General features: G+C 41.5%; 1 protein-coding gene across 1 annotated transcript; it reads left to right on the top strand.

Annotated features, from left to right (window-relative positions):
- The first annotated feature begins 3,664 nt into the window (after nt 1-3,664).
- On the top strand, nt 3,665-5,827 carry LOC147422094 (zinc finger A20 and AN1 domain-containing stress-associated protein 6-like). Its single transcript, XM_086503305.1, has 2 exons — nt 3,665-3,821; nt 5,093-5,827. Exon 2 carries the CDS (start codon nt 5,117-5,119, stop codon nt 5,615-5,617), a length of 501 nt encoding a protein of 166 aa, XP_086359431.1. The 5' UTR covers nt 3,665-3,821; nt 5,093-5,116; the 3' UTR covers nt 5,618-5,827.
- Nucleotides 5,828-12,150: the final 6,323 nt, after the last annotated feature.

Below are 12,150 nucleotides of genomic sequence, written 5' to 3' on the forward strand. Positions count from 1 at the left end.
GACCTAGTGCCCACCTCCTGAGGCAAGAGTGGACTGCCTGAAGTCTGCACATGATTGAAGGTTTTCTGTGTCATCCAGATATTTAAAGATGATTCTCCATAATCTAATTCTCTCAAAGCCGTTGGCACAAAAGGCTTGGACAAGGGTTTTAATGTCAAGGCAGGCTTGTTCTATAGAATGGTTACAGAAGATAATGGGCTTGATTTGGGATAAAATGACCTTATGAGACCAGTTTGAGGGCCTATTGTTGCTACCTCTATGGATAAATTTCAGAACATGGGTAGGGACCACCTTACTCTTGTCAATCCTAGACCTGTGGAGTTTCCCATGATGTACTTCGAGCTGCATGTTGAGGAAGGTTGTGCTAACTCCTGTACCATCTTAAAAAATGGTGCTGCTGTCATCAATGGAGAGGCGGGGGGGGGGGGGGGGGTAAATCGGGTTGGTAATAGTAAAATACCTGGGATGATCATTATTGACCCAAAAGATATCATCAAAGAATCTGAATGGAGTTTTGAATTGGAGAAGGTGGTGCCGATGAAGAGGGTCTTTGAGGGTTGAGTATGTAGTTATATTCCAATGCATGGAGGTAGAGATTACACCAAATGGGAGAGCAAGCAAGTCCCATGGGGATCCCATTAATCTGCATGTAGATTTCTCCATTAAATTGTACATACATATTACTAATAAGCCAGGAGTTCAGCTCAAGGACTTGTCTCTTGTCAAAGGATAGCTAGTTTTTATAAGGTTGTTGTGACCAATTTCCACTTGTACACTGTTTGGGGAAATTCTTAAATGAGATAAAAGGGGCTTGCTGATCAAAGACATAGCTGATGAGTGAGTTTATGATGGAGACTATGCTAATACTTCCCTAATGAGGAATATTCTCATAACACTTCTTGATATCGGCTGAGAATACAGAGGTCACTTTGCTTTGTAGATTTAGGATAACTTCATATAGGGAGTCCACAACCCACCAAGATTGGAGTTGGATATTACAACATAATAAGGCTTTTTGGTTGAGTAAGTGTGCCCTATGTTTTAAGCAGGGGATACATGTTTTGAGGATGCATGATAAGAGTAAAGATACCTCTGAGAAACAACAATTAGACCCACAAGTGATCCACCTGAAGGAATTTTTGTGAGCTTTATAAATGGCTGTTAGGTAAGGTAGAGGGCATAGGTTTTTGAGGTGAAGTTTGGTGAGGTAATCACCAATTGTTTTCAAAATGTCAGACTGGGGAATAGTAATGGGCAGAAAGTCGGATTCAGAAAGCCTCTTTTTAGCTTCTTGAGTCATAAAGGCTGGGCATATAAAGACAGGGTTATTGGCAGCCTTGTCTAAGCAGGTAATAAAATACTTGCTTTTTAGAGCCTCAATGTGCTGATCCATAGGGGCAATTAGCTTGGTTGAGTTTTTAAATGGAAGCATGGTTTCACAAAATGCCCAAAAGAGTTGTTTAATTCTATCCTCCTGAAGTAGGGGAGGTAAGACTAAAATGCCATTCTGTCAAATATTGGAAAGACATAACCAGAGTTCGCTTATGGCAATGTGTTTGCACAAAGGCTGGGAAGGGATATGATTAAGTCCCTTCATAAGAATGTTTCTCATACTCTGATTGTCAATGTACTTAAGATAAAAAAAATAGCACATGTTTAAGACTGTTAAAATACCAAGGGGTACACTTATTGCACTGACAATTTGGAATTACAGTTTTGGAAAAAACGTCCTTAGCATTGCACAATTGTAGCTTGATAGCAGAGATTATCCCATAGCTCATTAATTGGAATATCCAATCCATACAAAAAAAGGCTAAAGAAGGCATGGATAGACCTGATATCCATGAGAGCATTCCTGTAGGTGACATGTATGAATAAGCGATTTTTGGTAGGGGCAAGTGGATTCAGACAAAATCTTCCAGCTTCATCCTTGCAAACATCCTACAATCAGATTAAAAATATAGCAGATTCTTAGCACTGGGAACACATCCAGGGGTAATAGCAGATCGAGCACGTGAAGTAGTAGTGGGTGTGGGGGTAAAACATGGGCTAGTAGTAGGGGATGGTCTGGGAGTCTGTGCTCCAGGTCGGTTGACAATAGAATAGCTGGTAGAGGATTCAAAGCGTGGCAAAACTGGGGTCCAGGGAGGGGTGTTAGGAGGCTGGGTTAAAAAGCAGGGGTTCATGCCCTTCCTCTGTCTGCCTCTCCCTTGGTCCACCCTTCCCCTCTTGCCATGTCTAGAGTCAGAGCTAGATTCTCTGGTGGGCAAGACAGCCTTTTGAAGAAAGGATTCCATTTCATTGTTCTGAGCATCAAGTGGGGCCTGCTGAAACAGAGCATCTTGTTTAGTATATACTTTGAGCCTTTCCTTGTACATATGGTGAATGAGAAGTGCTTTGATACCCTCTTGTCCTTCTGTAGCAACCCATTTTAGGAACTTCAGGGTGGACTTCTTCAAAGAGTTAGCAGGAGAAAAGGAAGCAACCTTGAACATAATTAGCCATAGAGCATGTTCAAACCATAGGACGTTACCGTCTCTGCATTGATCTCCTTCACCATTGAAGTCACAGCCACATTTGATGAAGGGGCGGTGAATGTTCCATAGCTGTGTAGTATAGCTAGGATCTCTGCCAGTTAGAGAGATAACACCTTTCACTCCCAAGACACATCCGAGTTTGGTGGAGCACCTTTGTGTTTCAAAGTGTACCATAGTAAAAGGGCATCCAATGAGATAGGGCTCAATGATGTTTGAGGAGTTGGTCAAGAGGATTTGCTGTAAGCTAATTTTTGCTGCCTCTTTATCTCTCTCATTGAGAAGGGTGAGTAAAAATTTCTCATTGATTGGGGCAAGTAGGGCATAATTGCCAAAGCCCCCAACCTTTTGATGTGTGTCATGCAACATGGGTTCTAGCCGACGGTGAGGGATAAAAGGGTCAGTATATGCTTCCATAGGCTTTGGGGCTTTGTCCAAGACTGCACCTGTTACTGTAAACTCCTCTTTGACAGCAGCTTGTTCCTCGTCATCCTGCTCCTCAGGAATAAGGTTGCTCATGGGGTTAGAAGGCGGTGAGAGAGGGAACATGGGAGCACCTTGTAGCATGCCACACTTCTTTTGTCTTATCAGAGGATCATTTCTGAGCTTTTTCCCATGCATTTCCATAAACCTTCTCATTATAGAGGGGGAACCTTCCCACCATTCTCTTGTTTCTCTGGTATCCTCAATAAGGATGTTGGGAATAATGGCAACGATTTCTCTGAGCTTTTCAATAGCTTGTGCCGAGTTTTCCTTGGCTAATGCATAAATACACAGCCATGCAGGTGCGCCCAAAGCAGAGAGGAGCATATTCTCAAGACCTGTACCAGTAGTGAGGCATGCTAGATCATGCTCAATGATAGTGGTGTGGAAGAGAGGATCCTTGATACATAGAAGGAGGCCTTGAATGAAAGCTGCAACAGCTGGCAAGCGTTTAGAGTAGCCCAATCTTAAAAGCTCATCATGCCAAGAGTTGGCAACATCCTGCAAATGCGAGAATTAGAGTTTTAATAAGCTCTAAGTTTTAAACAAAGGATCATGATAAGCTTGGAAGGCTGTCAAGACCATTAGTTGGGATATTGGATTATTTGGATATGAAGCTGAATCTGAAATCAGATTCTTACTATGTAATGCTGGAAATAATATTCTAAATTGGATGGAAATTCCTTATGCTCTCTGAAGGCAATAAAGCTTACATTTCTACCTTTCTACGGTATACACATTCTCGGGGTACGTCTGCGTGGGGGGCACCGCCATAGCCCGCAAGCTCCTCTGTACATACACAGGGTAACCCTAATCTCTCTCTCTGTTCCGTACGTTTTCCTCTGTTGAACATGTGCGGAGTCCCGATCTTGTAGATATGACCCTCGTTTTGTCCGAAATGGGCTGATCTTGCGTTTAACTCTGCATAAAATTGGGCATTTAAAACGCCCATCTTGTGTGTTTGCCTGCGTGCATGCGTGTAACCTGCCCATGGAAAACCCTTTTTGGTTGTTATATGTACGTACGTACCAGTGGGCTTTTGATGTTGGGCATCTGTGCAATTGTATTTGTCAAATTTAATTTTCTTATCTGTGTGTGTTCGTGCTTGCCCTTGACTTGATGAAGGGGACGGCAGAGGCGTTTCTGCGGATTTTATTTGCTGTTTGTTGTCTACAACTTTTTTTAATTTATTGTTTTCTTTCTAATTCATGTGTTTTTTTCGGAAGTTTCAGTATTCATTCCATGGTATGCTATTTGTTGAGATGTGGCCATGGAAAGATTGGTTGGCTTTTACTTTGTGTCGAAGGTGATTTGGAGCGAAAGTATACCCATGTTCACTATGTTGAAGATGATTTGCAGTGAAAGTATACGAAACCGCACTAACACAGGAAGCAAGGGTTTTCTATTCTTAAAGATCTATAGCATGCCTTGACGGGGGCAACTCTTATTGGAGCTGGTTTTTGTAAATCTGTACACATGATTTTTGCAGTTACTGAATATGGTATCAGATAAGGGGTGTTTGAAAGCATGCAGTATGCAGAATTACGATGGAATCATTGAGAGTACGTTTGGCTCTCAGAGCTTGCTTGATCGACCGGTCTCCAATTGCTCCATCTTGGAACGAGATTTTAATTTTTCTTGAGGATGAAATTAGCTGTTACTGTAGAATTTATCTTTGCATGTTGCACAAAAGTTCAATTTTCTGTTCCCTGATTCTTTGGATGGTGAATGCTTTGAGCGTACACTAAGGTTTTGAAGGAATTGTTTCAGACATTTTATTTTTCAGTTCACGCGCAGAAGGGCCAAAACGACTGTGGCCTCACCTTTGCTGGTTGCTTTTGCCTTGGGACTTTTTAGCTGTATCAATGTTTTTGATGATTTTTCTGCCATCATACTTCCCACTTGTATCGATATCATTGATAACAAGATACCTTCCTTAGTTGTATTCAATGTTTATGTTGATGTTTTTGCCACCAGACTTCTCGGTTGCACAAATTGAAAATCAGTAATAATTCAAGGTACAGATTGGTTGTAGCTTATTGACGCCATCAAAATTGAATTGATTCAAACACCAGGTTCGGTGGAAAGTTTGTGGAATCATGGAGCAGGAAAGCTGGAAGATAGACACAGATGAGACGGGCCGGCAGCCACCAGAGGGGCCGATATTGTGTGCAAATAATTGTGGGTTTTTCGGAAGTGCGACAACAGCGAACCTGTGCTCGCAGTGCTATCGTAACCATGTATTCAATCAAACAAAGGCAGCGGAGGCAGCTGCAGCTCTTTCTAGCAAGCAAGTGGATTTGCAGTCTGACATGCCATTGCTTTCTGCATCTGAATTGTCAACCATTGGAGAAGAAAGTGCCAAGTCAGGGTCAACATCTGCCGACACCCCGCAACAACAACAGCAACCAAATCGTTGCTTTACATGCAAAAAGCGTATTGGGCTAACTGGCTTCAAGTGTCGCTGTGGCAACCAATTCTGTTCTCTCCATCGATATCATGACAAGCACAACTGCTCTTATGATTATCGTGCTGCTGCGCGCGATGCGATTGCCAAGGCCAACCCCATCGTTAAGGCTGACAAACTCGACAAGCTCTAGTTGTCTTAGTGGTGCATCTTGTGTTTTTGAAGCCTTTGAAGGGGGGACTTTGATGACAGGTCTCTTATAAGTTTCAGTAGAAGATTGATGGTCCTCAAGCTGTGTAATTGTAAAGTATAATTTACTCAGATGCTATTGTGGTGTTTATTCCTGTGTCGGTAGTATGGAATGTGCGTGGGTAATTGTGATTTTGCAAAGTATTTTATGGTCTATGGTGGCTGCCTTGTATTTGTAGCATGTGTTTTTGGGTATTGTTGTCAATGGTTACTGCGTACTTAGATGCTGAGGTGTTAATTGTACAAGTCAAGGAGCACCTTGTTTGGCGATACCGAGGTCATCCTTACAAGGTTGAGTGCCGATTAGGCCTAGAAGCCTCCTTTTGGAGGCCCCTTCAGCTTAGAATAGCAGCTCTATCAAGTGAAACGTTGTGGTGAGTCCCTCGTGCCATTTCACATGAAAAAGGTGCTTTTTTTGCTCTGACAATTAGACATTGCATTTCTGTTCTTTTAAGTATTCTCTCTAAGCATTATATGTAGTGAACCACCATCAGATGTTCGTCCATTATGAATACTTGTTGCAACTGCTAGAGTTTAATGATTCTCTTTGTAGGGTATTCCCCTTGGTAGTACGAAGAATGTTTGTGGTGCTCGAAGAGAACTGTCTATGTATGTGGTCTGATAGCTGTTTTCATTGTTCACACTTTATTTGCCATGCTAAGTATGTTCTGTTATGTCTCTAAATCTGTTTCTCCTCTGTGGCTATTGTAAACCAGAATTTTTGACCTCACCTTGAAGGTTATAGGTGAATATTTTGTAACTTCAAACCATGTTGCAAACATTAGAATATCTAGGGTAAACCTTGGGCAGTGAGAAGGGAGTCAATCGCGCTCGTCTTGTGAAGCAACAAATGAGCTGTTTGAAGCCTTAGGGTATGAAGTGATGGTGGCGCGTCTGTTATGTTGCAAGAGCTCTCATTGAAGTCACAATAAGGCTATACACCTACGCACAAGAGGTGCTCAGAAATTGACATGCCAGTGTATTGTCAAACTGCTCTTCAACAAGCTTGAGACGCTAATTCTTGAACTTCAAACAAATAAACAAAATGTGACAAAGGCAAATCTAGAGCAAGCACGGGAGGATCAAGCAATGAAGATGATAGACAACCATTTGCACGATCTGATAAATTATTACTAGTGTTGAAAAATACAAGTAGAAAATTTGAATTTGAAGCACCAAAGCAACATGGGACAATCTTTCTGCCCAAGCCATCACATAATGCCGGTTGAGATGCTCGAGAAACTGAAGGGGAACATGAAGGAACTTAATACATGGAGGGGAAAGATTCCCTTAAGTGTGACCTTAGCAAAGGTCAGTAACATGCCACATAGTACAAGTAGCCTAGGCAGATTTGATGGATAGGTCTCTACCCTTTCTACAATTGAAAGACGTAGGCATGTCTGCACAAAGGAGTGCATAAAGGAAAGACAACATTGGTTCACCAAGCAAGAATCCATGAAACGTAGCTTTTTGAACATTGATCTCTTGCCACCATTTACCATAGAAACCACAAAATATCTTATGAAAGCAAAGATAGAGATGGAATGGGTGGAATGGGAACCCAATAACCCGGAATATCTTTGGGCTGCCTATGATTTACCTCCTATAAGAAGGGGCTTCATGTTAAAAGAGTTCGTGGAATTTCAGATTGAGTGGAGGAAAGAGTGGTTCAAAAAGCACCCGAAAACCAAGTAAACCACCAAAGCACTTGCCCGCCCACTCAACTTATTTTCGATGTGAAAGAAGGTGCTCGTGGGAAAGCTTTGAGTTCGATTTAAAGGCCACAGATGATACTTGAATGTTTGAACAATGCTCCCTACTACAAAAGGGTGTATGCAAGAGTGCCTAAATTCTTACTGCAATTACTACTCAAAATTTAAGGTTCCTACAAACACTCCTTACCAATTATAATGATGTCAGCTATCTCACCCAAGACTTCACATATTGATCAAGGCAATCTAGAGCTTCAGTGGGATTTTGCAATTTTTGGATGACATGCATCTACATGGTCAATATGCAAGGTGCATATAAATGGCTACTAGCTATCTAAAAGCACTAAAAGTAATGATTGAGACGATATTCATACTGGTGCTTGGGGCTACTAACGCTTTCTAGAGACCTCACTATGCAAAGAGATATAGAGCATTGGCAACTCATTGATGCAATGCCAATTATTTTGAGGCATGGTGTGCTTGAACTAACAAGAAGACACACATAAATAAGTTCTCAAGAGGATAAGTAATTATTGAGACGATATTCATAATGGTGCTTGGGGCTACTAAGGCTTTCTAGAGACCTCACTATGCAAAGAGATATACAACATTGGCAACACACTGATGCAATGCCAATTGTTTTGAGGCATGGTGTGCTTGAACTAACAAGAAGATACACATAAATAAGTTCTCTAGAGGATATGCTCATAGAAGTGAAAATTCCAACAACACTCGTAAAAGACACACAAGAGTAGATTAAAAAGATGGACAAGGTGTGAGAAAAGAAATCTACGAACATAGGGCTGTTCATGAGGCCCCTTTCTATAGGCCATAATAACATAGGGGGAAACTTAAGAAAAAAAGGCCATCATCTCAAAAATGGCCATCTCAACAACCACACATCAAAGAAGGCCTCTAGATGGTAACCATTACCCGAAGACTGGACACCAATGATGGAGGGAGGAGAGTTGAGCATTCTCAAGATGCACATGAGCCATCAAGGTCCTTGAAGCTATGCAAAGCCAATCGAATACTTCACATTTTTTTAAAGACTATTTCAGTAGATGCACTAATGACACTTATTGCACCATTTCTTCTTCATGCTTATGTCAAGGAAAATCTCCATTAGTTTGTAACATTTTTATATTAGAAGCCTAGATATGCAGGAGATATACCTCAAATCACTCTTGTGATCCATTATTTGGAGAACCGTCACTATTTATGCATGTTTTTCGACCAAACATCAACCTCACTCTTGTGATCCATTATTTGGAGAATGGCCACTGTTTATGCATGTTTTCCGACCAAAAATCAACCTTAAATGAGGATTCTATCTAGTGCTAGTTTACTTTCCAGTATCCAAATACATATAAGTTCCAGTCTCTTATCTTCGTATTTCCATTTCAATCTTTGTCTAGTTTGTTAATTATCTGAAGTCTAAAGCTGAAGTCTGAACATTTGATCTGATGACTATCTCCAAAGATCTAACCTGGAAAAGATGTTAGAAGTGACTAGCTCATTCAATTTTGGCGATCATGGTGGTGAGCCAACGCTCTTGACAGACAACATATCTCCTAGTTGGAATTTGGGGTTAGCTGCAGTTCAAATATGCCGCCCAAAAGAGTTGGACACAGAAGGAGATCAACCACAAAGTTCATGGATGAGCAAGATCATGTTAGCAAAGTGGTTGAGGAGTCGGAGTGAGGCTCTAGCACTTAGAGGGAGACTGAAAAACTTTGGGTTCCTAACATTCAGCTCAGTCGAGGAGACGACGTTCAGAGCAAGCAAAGAGACGCTCTTGGTCACATGGATCTCAGAGGACATATAAGGGCAAAGGTAAGGATCAGACTTGGGGAAGTGACGAGAGCAGACAAAGTCACAGATCAGCAAACTAGAAATAGGAAAAAAAGCATAAGATGAACACAATTATCAATACCGACAATCAGTATAACAATAAGTGGGATGTAGACACGGACCATTACAACAAGCATCGGTCCAGAGAGAAGAAGTCGACTTCAAAGGACAAATACAGACATGTGGACCATGACTCACATTATCATCGAACCAGACACAATGAGTGTTCAACTGATATGAAGATCACTTTTCTAATCTTCAAGGATGGAAAGAAGGATGATCTTGACATTCATATCTAGGCATTTAAGCAATATGATGAACTGAAGGACATTGATGAAGATGAGTGGGGAGAATAAATCTCATAGACATTAAAGGATACAACACGAAAGTGGTATTACCACTACCCGGCCTACAAGCTCACAACACATAGCAATCTTATCAAAGCATTTTGTCTAGAATATACCGATAATAGAGATGATGAGGAAATCCCGTATGAGCTAGCTAAAATCAAACAAGGGAGGCTTTTAGTGAGGACTTTTCAAGAGATTAGCTATCTCTTGTAGCCTCCATGCACTAGTCATGTTAGCTACATTCCACGGATTGACATTTTATGTCTGTGGTTCTCGCTTTGCTAGCATCGATATGGTGAGCTTAGGGCACAAGAGGTTCCCGCACCGACAAAAAAGTTTAATGACCTGGTCTAAAGAGCATTGAAGCTAGAGCAATAGGCAAAGAAAGAAAGGGGCCATAAGGGACGAAGAGACTACAAAGAGACGTCAACTGAGGAGTCCGAGTCTAGTTCTAGCTCCAGTTCATCTGCTAGTGACTCATATGATCAGGTCAAATGGAAAAAGAAAGGGTCCTAGACAAGAAAGATTGAAGCAAATTGCAGAAATGTCCAAGATCAGACCGCAAGGTAGAGCCCTCAGTGTCCAAAGTACAGATCCAAAGATCACATGTATGATGAGTGTTCTCAATGTACATGTCATAAAATCTAATATCTAGCTATACCCATTTGATTTTCTAATATTAAATTGATCATTTAATGTGGGAGAATAAACGGGAACAAGAGTTAGAATATAGACATGTGCTTTTAGATGTATCTCAACACAAGACCAAAGGTAATGGGTACAAATGGGAGATAGTCTATCAAAGAGCAATGCCAACTAATGGGGCTTAAAAGACCTAAGGGTTAGCTTCATTAAAGACCTCCAAAGGTTAGTGTAAAAGTCCTTAGACCTTAGGTCAAGCTAGGCCTATGCTTGAGGTGCTTGATGATTAAAGTACATGAGATGCTTGATAACTAAGGTGCATGCTTAAGCTACGCATGAGCTTGAAAAGTCAAATCAATCCCTACAAGGAGAGAGAGAGCCCTTGAAGCTAGGGACATGTGTGTGTGTGTGTGTGTGTGTGTGTGTGTGTGAGAGAGAGAGAGAGAGAGAGAGAGAGAGAGAGAGAGAGAGAGAGAGAGAGAGAGAGAGAGAGAGAGAGAGAGAGAGAGCCCATACTCTTGCTAAGCTTGTACTTGCTGACTAAGGTGCTTGAGAAGCTTCCCATGCTTGGGCGGTAAGGTGCTTGAGGGGCTTGAGTCAAAAACGTGCCCTACAAAGGAGGGGTCGAGCCCCAAAGCTAGGGTAATGATTTGACCAACCACTCACTCACCCAAAGGACACCCCTTCCTCAAGGGACACAAGGACACATGTCAAGTTCTCCCTATGCTTAGCCACATGGGGTGCTTGAATCCTATTGGCTAGGCTAAAGAGGGGTCCAATGAGAATTTAGTTATTTAATTATTTGTCTAAAGCATTTTCCAAGACCTCTCTCTCAAAGGGGAAAGGAGGAAACTTGTCCAAATGCTACCATGGTTGCTTGAGATACACGATGTATGTGATTGGCTAGGATTGCAGGGGTCCAATCAAATGCAAGTATTAGCTACAATGAGGGGTCGACCAAAGCAAGTTGGGGGTGTGCTTGGGGGGTATACGCTCTCTCACACACTCTCACAAGATCATTCTCACTTGGGCAAAGTGCAAGAACTCCATCTCCTTCTCCAAGCTTGTTGAGAAGTTGAGAGCCTACACCAACACTCTTGGCTATGAATGCAAATCCAACCAAGAGTCATGCTTCAATGCTTAAGCTTGCCATCTTCTTCATCATCATTATTATGCTATTATGCTATGCTATGCAAGAAGATTGATGATAAGTAAGGAACTATCTCTTTATCGTATGTTACTTCTTCTTATTCTTCTTCTTCTTCTTTCCTACCCTCATTTCCCACTATCTCTCTCCACCTTTGAAGGTTTTTGAGGCCTTGGACTAAGGCCGGGGATGGTTAATGCTTTTACAAAGTTTATGTTATACTCGTGATGAATGAAGCTTTCCACTTTCATTGCATCACCTAGATCACAAGGACCACAAAGATTGTATTGTACCAAGTCTCTCTTTATGGGATAATCTATAATACAAAAGCCTATTGGAGGGGGGACCGGCTCCACATAAATCCAGTCCTCAATTGTTGTCAATGTTCTCTAATTATCTCTCTTGCAAAAGTATTGTTCATGCCAAGTCAATTAAGTATAATTGTTGTGTTGCTACCGCTAATTAAGTTCACCCTCGCTGTTCTCAAAGTAGTCTCACAAAAATTCTCACTAAATTCTCTTAATTCCGCTATTCTCAATGTTCATAGGCCATTTCCATTACATCGGTATCAAAGCTACTGGGTTCTTTTCTCTTCATTAAGAAGAGAGATCCTTGAGTTGTCCATGGAAGGTTGGACATGCTCATTGCAATAGGATAAGTGGGACAGGGATCTATTATCTTGGTTGAAAAGGACTTAATTTGAGGTACACCATTGGGAACTATAGTCTTAATAATGGAGTCTCTCGGGGCTTGCCTTTGGCTTAACCATTAT

Source organism: Adiantum capillus-veneris, chromosome 27 (genome assembly GCF_014529385.1).
Source record: "Adiantum capillus-veneris isolate H3 chromosome 27, ASM1452938v2, whole genome shotgun sequence".
NCBI classification, from domain to species: Eukaryota; Viridiplantae; Streptophyta; class Polypodiopsida; order Polypodiales; family Pteridaceae; genus Adiantum; species Adiantum capillus-veneris.

Coding starts and splice junctions, on each gene's coding strand:
- LOC147422094 (XM_086503305.1), top strand. CDS start 5,117: ATGGAGCAGGAAAGCTGGAAGATAGACACAGATGAGACGGGCCGGCAG.